At 34.0% G+C, this 10,853-nt stretch overlaps 1 protein-coding gene across 1 annotated transcript; it reads left to right on the top strand.

Moving 5' to 3' along the window:
• Positions 1 to 1,161: 1,161 nt before the first annotated feature.
• On the top strand, positions 1,162 to 5,066 carry LOC128552833 (caprin-2-like). Its single transcript, XM_053533895.1, has 2 exons — positions 1,162 to 1,710; positions 4,594 to 5,066. Exons 1-2 carry the CDS (start codon positions 1,170 to 1,172, stop codon positions 5,034 to 5,036), a joined length of 984 nt encoding a protein of 327 aa, XP_053389870.1. The 5' UTR covers positions 1,162 to 1,169; the 3' UTR covers positions 5,037 to 5,066.
• Positions 5,067 to 10,853: the final 5,787 nt, after the last annotated feature.

Here is a 10,853-nt window from a genome sequence, read left to right as displayed (position 1 = left end):
AATCTGCAAAAAAGATTTAAAGATTTAGATAATAAAGAAATGAGGTTAAATACAAAGAATCTCAAGGTTTTGCAAATAATAAGTAAAGAGGTTGAATACTGTGAAATCATTATCATTCGTGGGGGATTAATTTTCGTGGATTTCGTGGTTCAGCTCAACCAAGAAATTAAGTCCCAACAAACAAATTATGCCCATGATAATGTAAATTGTACTCTATGTCGCCTAAAAGACACCATAGCTGTCCGATCTGGTCTACATTTGTGTGCATGTGGCAGTATTGACCTGCAGCTTTTGTGTAGATAATGGAGGCTCCATCAACGATAAACATAGGTATGCGTTGGAACAAAACTGACTATAATTTCATTCAGACATTTAGCAAATTCAGAGCAATGTTATTCTAACACAACTTTTCAGACATATTTCAGTTGAGTGTCTCTAGTTTTCAGTCTGTCTTTTATAATGGTGTATAGATGGAAGGAGGTGAGTGTGGGGTAGGGGGTGGGGTGCAGGGACAGACACACCATAATTAGAGAAATTTGATCAATATTGTAAAAGTATTGTTGATCAGGTTTAAGTCACAGGATAGCAAGGCTATACAGAGAGGTGTTACAGTAGTGCTTTTTATCTACAATGGACAAACTATGAAAATGGGCTAAAATGGAAGTACTAAAATTCGTAAGTTTCTATCACTTCAATACTGCGTTAAATGAATCATGTCTGCAATGCTTTGATTCAATGTAACTTGATATAATGTCACTCTTAGTATTCTTGCATAAACTTTCATATTAAGGGGAGAATTCTAGAAATGAAATGTCAACCTTTAACAGATTTTGTCTTTCAGTGTTTTAGCGGCAGTCTTGTTTTAGTAGATATCACAAGAGTACACACATACCGATGTTCTAAAAGGTTTTTCCATTTTTTTTATTTTTTTTTATTTTTTTTTTTGTGGAAATTGGCAGATGGTGGAGTTGAAACAACTGACCAGATATCTATGTCTGAAGTATATTCAAGTTCAACAATGTTGTTAAAAAAAATTCAAAATATACACATGCATGATGGAATTCACTGATAAAATTACTAATATAGAAATATTCATTCATCCGAATTTCACATAAAATGCCCCGTTAAAAGATAAGAACCTTACACTAGAGATCTCTCAAGAAGCAAACATGGATTTAGCAAAAGTAATTCTGATAACTTGTTTTATTGCGAGTATTAATACATGTAATGCTATTAAAGAAATAGTTCCGGAAGATTTCTTGATAAGTGTGCTTAATGAATTATCACTATTAAAAAATCAGTTTTCAAACAGTGAGAAGTTCTATGAACAGAAATTAGCTACAGTAGAAAAGAAACTTCATGAAACTGAAGATGTTAGAAAATATTATCAGCAGAAGGTAGCAGAAGTTGAAAACTTGCTCCAGAAAGCAGAAGACACCGGGAATTTCTATGAGCAGAAATTAGCTTATGTTGAAAAAAAGCTTTATCAAACTGAGGAAAGACTTTCTGATGCTGAAAAGTTCATTGACAAGCTTAATTCTGTTAAAAGTGAACCAAAAAATATTGCTGATAAAAATGATATGACCCACACACATAAATCAAATGAAATCTTCACCAAAGACCTGTCTGGAAAAACTGCCATTAGACCAGGAAACTTAAATGTATATCATAACGGAAGCTCTACAAAATATATACAAGAAGAGAGCCAAGGTAAAATTCATTTCTATTCACACCCTTTCTACCATGGGGCTTTAGTGAAGACAGAGACAGAACTGGTTTATTTGCCTTAAACTAAAAAGGTTGGAAGATTTAAATTCCACTGGGGTCGCAAGCTAATTTGATTTCAGTTTAGCATTGATTTTCAGAAGTATACAGTTATGCAACCACACTTAGTTAACGTATCCAGCTTTCCTAGATTTAGTACCAGTACTGGTAGTTCCAGTATTCCAAAACTAACAGTTAATTTCCTCCCATAATCTGTTTTGGGTTTTAGGGCATGTCTTCAACAGTAGTTCAGTTTTGTAGATGGCAGGTATCTAATCAAACTCCTGTTCCCCCGATTCTGTACTGGTACTAATTTGTTCTCTGCAAGCAACTAATGAATCAAGAGTGCAGGCCAAATTATTTCAGATAGCACTGCCTTCTATCAAACTTTCACCGAGTTCATATGCCTCAACCATGGATCAAACTCACAACCTTACATTCTATTGGTCTGTCCTCTCCCTGCTGAGCTTAGTGGTCCAGCCTCTTCCCCACATTAATAATATTTATTTATTTATTTGGGTTTTATGGCGCACCAACACAGTATAGGTTATATGGCGCCAAACAGGACTACAAATTTGGGTTCCACTTCTCATTTACATCGAAATACACATTAATAAGGAAATAAGGTTTGATGGACAAATGAATTCAGATACAATTTACAAATGATTTAAGAGATTTTGTCTTCTTCTGTCAAATTGTCATTGAAAACATTAGCTTGTTGCTTTGCTAAGACTGACTTCTTGTAATCTACCTAACCCTCAAGAACAACCAGGAACAGATTCCTACTGAAGGCTATATAGCTTCAACATCTTTTTTTTTTTCAAAAAAAGCTTAAAAATTTCAATTTAGTTAAATAGCTTTAATTAAAATTACACATTGAAATTGTCAAACATTTTCAAATATTTTTTAAATAGTATGAACACTTTCAATATTTTATAAATGCAAAAAACATTTTCAGTATGTTGTAAATTTTTCTATATTATGTAAATGCCAAAAAGCATTTTCAATATTTTGTAAGTGTTCTAATTCTTTAATGCTAACAAACTGCATATATTTGACCTAAAAAATCCAAAGACTGCATACATTACGAAATGTCTACATTTCACAGATAAAATAATCTTGATACTGACCTAGCAAAGGACTGACATTTTACAATCATACTGTTAAATATACTAATCATTTAAGACAACATGTCAGATAAATATAAACACGTTTATTCTTTGATATTTGAAATGGGTGAAAGTAGCTATTTTTCTAACAACAACCCTATAAGTAAATATAATGTAAATATTTATTCCGAAAAAGACCTGTTAGTATATATAATGTAAATATTTGTTCCAACAACATTCTGTTTAACTTGGTAAATATAATGTGAATATTTGTTCCGACAACAACCTCTCAGTAAATATAATGTGACTATTTTCTCGATAGTAAATGCCTGAACCATGTCAAATAATAGATGTACTTATGTTGATCTGTTCAACTCAACTGACATCTTATCTTGAACGGTTAGTAACTTGTTTAACAACTTGCTAGCACCTTTTCCCCTGCACCTTTCAATTTGCTGTTTAGTTTGTTTCTGTTGAGTTTTAAGTTACATCAAGAAGGTCAAGGTCAAAACTGGCATGGGCAGGCTCCCTGGTATAACCGTGTAGCCTCTACAAGCCAGACACTGCAGGCATCAATTTCTATGTTCATGCTACCCTCGCTACACATGTATAATGTGCATTTCTTTGACCCCAAGGACCCCTCCCCCCCCCCACTCCCCCCGAATCATGGGAGCATAATTATTATACACAAGTATAGATAATTTTCAGCCCTTTTGATCTTCAACAGATCATAACAAAAGTCGATCATACTCTTAGTAATTGGTTAAATTGAGAAAATCCTGTCATTTTTTATGAAAGAAGATGCCATTCCGAGATACTGAAAACAAGAGTTACTGCTTTCTATTTATTCATAACAGTAATTTTAAAATAAAGAAAAAACAAATACATGTATAACAATATTATTTTCACAAAATAAAAAATTGATACTCATAGTACAGCAAGACTATTTCCGCTCTCCACCGCAGAGATAGATTTACTACCAGTGTCAATGTAAACTCAACCTTTGTTTTCAATTTACCTCAAAAACTGACCAAAAAATGTGTTTGTTTTTTTCCAAGGATTTTGGGCTGAATTCAGGGATGTGTATTATACACAGGTGCACATTTATGATTATACATGGATATATATGTTCCTGAAATTTTGCTGAGCTGACTGTGGGTAGAGGAGAATTCCTGAAAAGTTTGATTACATGTACTTAATAGTGACAGAGAGCAATTTAAAATCTAACTCTACATTTCAGGCTAAAGAATGATGACATTCAGGTTCCAGTCCATCTCAAAACTTCATCTAATATTTCTCAGGAAAAAGACAACAATCCTAAAATATATATCAGCCTGAGTTTATAATTGTTTCCAGAAAGTATTCTTTACATTGCAAAAAATCCAACATGAATTTAGATGGTTGAACCATGACAGCCAGAATCTGCTTTAAGTTGTGACAATCACTATTTGAGCCGTGCCATGGGAAAACCAACATAGTGGGTTTGCGGCCAGCATGGATCCAGACCAGCCTGCGCATCCACGCAGTCTGGTCAGGATCCATGCTGTTCGCTTTTAAAGCCTACTGCAATTAGAGAAACCTTTAGCGAACAGCATGGATCGTGACCAGACTGCGCGGATGCGCAGGCTGGTCTGGATCCATGCTGGTCGCAAAGCCACTATGTTGGTTTTCTCATGGCACGGCTCATTTAATTTTTGTTCTGTCTTTTCTAACACTTCAGCGCCACATAAATTGCGAAACACAGCTACGACCAGCAATGTCCAAATTGCCTTTTCATCCTACTTATCGAGCCATGCGTACCACCTGCAGCCAGAGCAAACTATTCCTTTTGATGAAATTCTTATCAACCAAGGCCAAGGATTTGATACTTCAACCAGTAAGTTCACATGTCCTGTCAGCGGAGTTTACGTGTTCCAATCTTCAGTAATGGCTCAACGATACGATTACGTTCAGACCGAAATCGTTAAAAACGGGTATGTGGTTGTTCGGATGTATGCGGCAACAGACAAGTCCACTACAAGATTCGACCAAGGTTTTAACTCGGGGATAACTGAATGTTACAAAGGTGAGAAAGTCTGGGTGAGAATCGTGGAACACTGGGGAACCCAAGTACGAAGCTCGCGTTTTACAACATTTTCTGGCTATCTTCTCTGGCCGATGTAAAATTTTCCGAAATAAAGTACTTGAAACATATCAGAATTTCAGTTATTTAACTTTTCTATATTGTATATTTGCTAACACTATGAGCAGAGACATTAAACCTATGTATATTATATGTAAATGTATTTGCAAACAAAAAAGTTAGCCTAATCATTCATTTCTAATAATCAGATGAATCCTGTATGAAAAGGCATAAAAATATGAGGTAAAATTGACAAAAAAATATGCAACAGTCCAAAGCAATTAAACCAATGAAATTCTGAATAATAAAACAGTAACTAAAATATCAGTACTCTTGAATACCACAACCCCAACATCAGAAAGTTGTTTAACATATGATTATTTTCAAAATGCCAATTGCAGTTGAAGTCCTTCTGTTAAAAAAAAAATATGGCTAATATTCATCAAACTCCCATTTGAACCATAAACGAGCTGTGCCATGAGAAAACCAACACTAGTCTGCCTATATATCCAGAAAAGTGGCCTAGAAAAGCCTTTGATGGCATTTTTTGTTAATGCCCGACAGCGATGTTCATTGTTAACTTTTTGAAAATTGGAAAAGTTTCAGGGGGGCTGTCGCCTTCTAAGGGTCATAGTAAGGTCACAGCACAAGGTCAAAGGTCAATAAGTGCATTTTTGTTATAAACGTCAGATTTTCGCCACTTTTGCTACCTTTTAATATAAACTTGTAATTTTCCGGTGATAATTATGAATTTGAGAAGTAAAATAAATTACTTCGTGTATATTTATTGCATTTGAGACTGGCAAAATTCAAAACGACTAAAGTTATTTCTATAGAATGAGCTTAATTTTTCGTACGCTCAGATTTTCTGTTCATTTATAAAAGCTATCTTCTTTTTGTTTGATATTCTAAAACTTCCGTTTTCAGGCTAACACTTTTTAAAAAGGCTAGCTGATTGCCTGTATGATTGTCTGTATGAACAGTACAGGTAGAAAAAGTCTTTGGCGCGTATTATAAGACTGGTACAGTTAAACTTCGTTTGCTCGAATGTGAATTATTCGCTTACTACTGACTCGAATTCATCGTCAGGTCTATATAATGTGTACTTCACGTTGGCTTGTCCTACTGATATCTCGAACACATTTCGCTTGTCCCGTCGAGCTCTAGCGAACATAGTCTGACTGTACTAACTGTTGACAGATGTAAAAATTCCTTTGGAAGCATAGAACTCAAGGACGTAAAATAGCAAACTCAGTTTGATTAGGTGTTTGTGAGATAGTATGAAATGTGCAAATTCTCTCAAGCATTATCTAAAATGGTCTATGCTGTCAATTAAAAATCTGTTCCAGTGGTTTATGCATGTGCTGTATTAATTTCAGGAATGTGTGGTTGTTGAGAAATACCATCTATGTACAAAAATTAAGCTATATCAAAGTTTAAATATTAGATAACCGCAAATTCCATTAGCATTAAAATGGTACTCTTCATATTTTTGAATCAGCTAAACAATATTACTTTGCACATTAAAGTTAGGCTATTATAAGAACTGGTAACCGTTCTTTAAGTGTTTTCAATATCTACAATTTTGTAACTACCGGTATTTGTTTATATTGGTTCTATAAATGTCATAACTTCAAAAAGACTTAATAATTGTTAGTATTATTTTTATGACTGTGAATATAGGGGAAAGCATGCTTGTTTTCCTGTTACAACGCTTTTAGATTTTCGAGTATTTGGCTGGTGATAGGACCGGGTAGAGCAAACGTACCAATGTATCACGAAGGAATCTAATGTTATAAAATGAAACAAATGTGACCTATGCTATTTTAGCTTTAAATTTAAATGTGTAAAATTAGATATATTGTTAATTAAATTCAGTGCGGAATGCTAGAATGAACTACCCTTATATAAAAATAACGTCTTACCCTAGTATAAAAAATGATTAAACCCCATATAATGGAATAATAGTCCCACTTCACAAGCTATAGACGTCTTAGACTGACATGTTCAATCGACAGTATTTGTTTATTATAAACCAATCGTCAAGTTTGAATTTCGAATCTCTTCTTCATGCTGTTCTCATCTTGTAGGAATTTATTTTTACACATTGTATATCTATTAGTTACTATCGAAACAGCATCTTTCATCATTTTGATTAGCTGAACCATCATCTGTTAGGAATCATGAAGATATCGAAAGGTATATTTTAATATTTTACTGAATGTGACTTAATGTTACTATTATAAAAAGTCTAAAGCAACCTTTCTGATGTTTTTATATCTTTATTTTTACATTTTAATTTGTAAAACATCTGAATGACTAATGTTTCAGTTCCAAGATATTAGCTTTCTTTTCACAATGTAATCAAGGACATCCTGTCTGAAACTAAATAAAATAATGCAAATATCGCATTAAGAGCTTCGGTGATAGTTCTTGAAATGTTCTACTTAATTACAAATACATAAAATATGATGATAAATGTCTGACCGATAATAGAAACAAGAGGGCCATGATGGCCCTATATCGCTCACCTGTTATCATTGCACTTGAGGACTAGAAGGTCCTCAGAAAAAATATCTAAGTCCAAAGGACAGGAACAACAAAGGGAAGAAATTTAACCAGAAAGAAAAAAAAATCTTACAAGGTATAGATATGTTAAAATACACCTAAAAATTGGAGGTACCATCCATGTTGTACCACAGAAAAGTGGTCTCGGTTTTTCCCTACAGCCAATAATAAAAAAGTTACTAAAAATAAGCTATTTATAGTAACGTAAAAGGGAAGTAATTAAAAAAAAAATATTGTAAGTGGACAAAAGAAGGATCTGCCAAATAAATCTGTTGACATAAATGAAATTTCAGATCAGTATCTTCATTAGTTATGGAGATATAACAATTTTAATTTGAAATAAAGGGAGGTAATTTGACATAAAATCAGTCCATAGTTATCTACCCTGATTGTCTCAGTCCAACTAATAACAATAATGAAATTTCAAATAAGTCCTGTAAGTACTTACTGATATAAATCCATTTTGATTACAATCAGGGGAGGTAATCAGATATAAAATAACTCTGGAACCTATGATTGGATCTGATTTGTCGTGGAATCCAAGATTTCTTGTTGTTGAAGGTATTTTGGAAGTTTGTATCAAATAAAACCATAAATGAAGTCTCTATATGGCTGCAAAAGCCAAAATAGCCAATTTTGGACCTTCAAGGGGCCATAACTCTGGAACCCATGATGGAATCTGGCCAGTTGAATAAAGGAACCAAGATCTTGTGGTGATACAAGTTGTGTGCAAGTTTGGTTAAAATCAAATCATAAATGAAGCTGCTATTGTGCAGACAAGGTCAAAATAGCTAATTTTGGCCCTTTCAGGGGCCATAACTCTGGAACCCATTATGGGATCTGGCCGGTTCAAGAAAGGAACCGAGATCTTATGGTGACACAAGTTGTGTGCAAGTTTGATTAAATTCAAATCATAAATGAAGCTGTTATTGTGCAGACAAGGTTAAAATAGCTAATTCTGGCCCTTTCAGGGGCCATCACTCTGGAACCCATAATGGAATCTCGCCAGTTCAAGAAAGGAACCGAGATCTTATGGTGATACAAGTTGTGTGCAAGTTTGGTTAAAACAAAATCATAAATGAAGCTGCTATTGTGCAGACAAGGTCAAAATAGCTAATTTTGGCCCTTTCAGGGGCCATAACTCTGGAACCCATAATGGAGTCTGGCCAATTCAAGAAAGGAACTAAGATCTTATGGTGATACAAGTTGTGTGCCAGCTTGGTAAAAATCAAATCATAAATAAAGCTGCTATTGTGCAGACAAGGTCAAAATAGCTAATTTTGGCCCTTTCCGGGGCCATAACTCTGGAACCCATAATGGGATCTAGCCAGTTCAAGAAAGGAACTGTGATCTTATGGTGATACAAGTTGTGTGCAAGTTTGGTTAAAATAAAATCATAAATGAAACCACTATCGTGCAGACAAGAAATTGTTGACGGACGGACGGACGGACGCACGCACGAACACACGACGGACGACGGACGAAGGGTGATCACAAAAGCTCACCTTGTCACTATGTGACAGGTGAGCTAAAAATGAAAGAAATTACAGCAAATCAAAGACACGGTGTATAGAGTACTTAGTTTAATTCCTACCGATCTCTTCTGTTTTGTTTATTACAGTACATGCACTGTGTACACCAATAATGTGACCGATATTTCAGTTATTCCTCTAAAATGGTCCTATTTAACCATCACCTCGTGGGCAAATTAACATAAATCTATATAATATAATAAATTATCACCAGTATTGAAATCATTTCTTTAATAGCTGGAGAAGCATTCCATACATGTAAATGTTACTTTCAACAGTATTTCAGTCATGTAACGGCGGTCAATTAACCTAATCAGTGTTTCTTGAGTCTCTACAAGTATTAGTCTTTTTCCGCAAGTAACTGCCAACTTCTCCAAATGATTCAGAAGTGAAGGACGAAATTACTCCTGACAATGGCTATTATCAAATCATCATGGAGAACATACACCTTTCCCGGGGATCGAACTCACGATCCCGCGATCCTTAGATCTGCGCTCTCCTTATTGAGCTAAAATACTTGGTTGTATACATGACAGTAAAGTGATTTTAACCGTAAATGTGAGATTTTTTTATATATTTATATGTAATTCATTTTCGTTGTAGTCTCTCTCCTCAAAACCAACCATATTTTCTCTTTCGCACACATTTATCAAAAGGTGCACAATATGTAAAATAACCTTTTGGTAGTCAGTTCAAAGCTTAAATTCAAATTTTATTGCTACCTCACTTTTGTTTTTATCTCTGCCAAAGTTTGACAGATCTGAATGAAAACTGGACACATTGCTTAATGACCAGTTCAATTAGATAAACATAACAGCGATATCAACTGTGGGTACATTCATTGAGCCATGACAGTTCAAATAGGGTAACCTAAAAATTAAACGTCACAGAATGGATGCAACTTGGTGCTGGTCTCTATGTGGCAAGTACTGCCATCTGCAGTATTGAACAATTTTGTCATTAATTGGTGTCATTAATGACGTCCAAAACCTGATATAAAATTAATATGTTCATATTGAAAATATTGACGGATGTTCCATTTCAACATAGTTGACCATTCAGAATATGGTACTTTGAATTTCTGCTGTGATGAATTTACTAATTATTAGACATTTAATTTAAGGGTTACATTATTGTTACCCTTACGGTTAAATGAATATAATTCAGGCTATGATCGTTTTTATGTTTTATTATGATAAAATAATCATTAAACAGTGTGTAGAACATTCTTCCAAATCTGTCAAAATTTGGCGATAAAAGAAAAAAAAACAAAAAGAAAAGTTGTTGAGTATATTATTAATAAACGCACCATTTTGATTCCTGTAGTACCTTAGAAGTCATTTTAGAAGTTCATTTTTGACCTTGACATGTGTGACCTTGAAATTTCATTAAAAAAACCCTTGGATACGATAATACCAAACATATTTTTGCAGTTGATCCAAATATATTGATTGGCAAATATGTCAAGTATAACACACTTTGCCATCGTACGCCACTTTTCCCAGATATATATTATTCTATATAATATATTATATATATAATATATATATATTTAATATTATCATCAGTTTTATTTACAAAAATACTAAAGGGCGTTGAAAAACAATATTTAAACCAATTTTGATGTCTATATGAAAACAAAACGAGTGCACAACGGTGTAGTTTATTCATAAATGCACTCATTTGACCTTTGACCCCATTATACTGTAAGGAGGAACCCTAGAAGGCGACAGCCCCTTTTAAATTTCATGTTTGATC

The sequence above is a fragment of the Mercenaria mercenaria genome, unplaced genomic scaffold (genome assembly GCF_021730395.1).
Source record: "Mercenaria mercenaria strain notata unplaced genomic scaffold, MADL_Memer_1 contig_3206, whole genome shotgun sequence".
Classification (NCBI taxonomy): Eukaryota; Metazoa; Mollusca; class Bivalvia; order Venerida; family Veneridae; genus Mercenaria; species Mercenaria mercenaria.
The sequence above is the reverse complement of the archived record's forward strand: the minus strand, read 5'-3'. Positions and strand labels throughout refer to the sequence as shown.

Bases quoted from the DNA above. Each gene is read 5' to 3' on its own strand.
- LOC128552833 (XM_053533895.1), top strand. From the start codon at position 1,170: ATGGATTTAGCAAAAGTAATTCTGATAACTTGTTTTATTGCGAGTATT. The intron at 1,711-4,593 runs GTAAAATTCATT...CTAACACTTCAG, and splicing joins TATACAAGAAGAGAGCCAAG to CGCCACATAAATTGCGAAAC.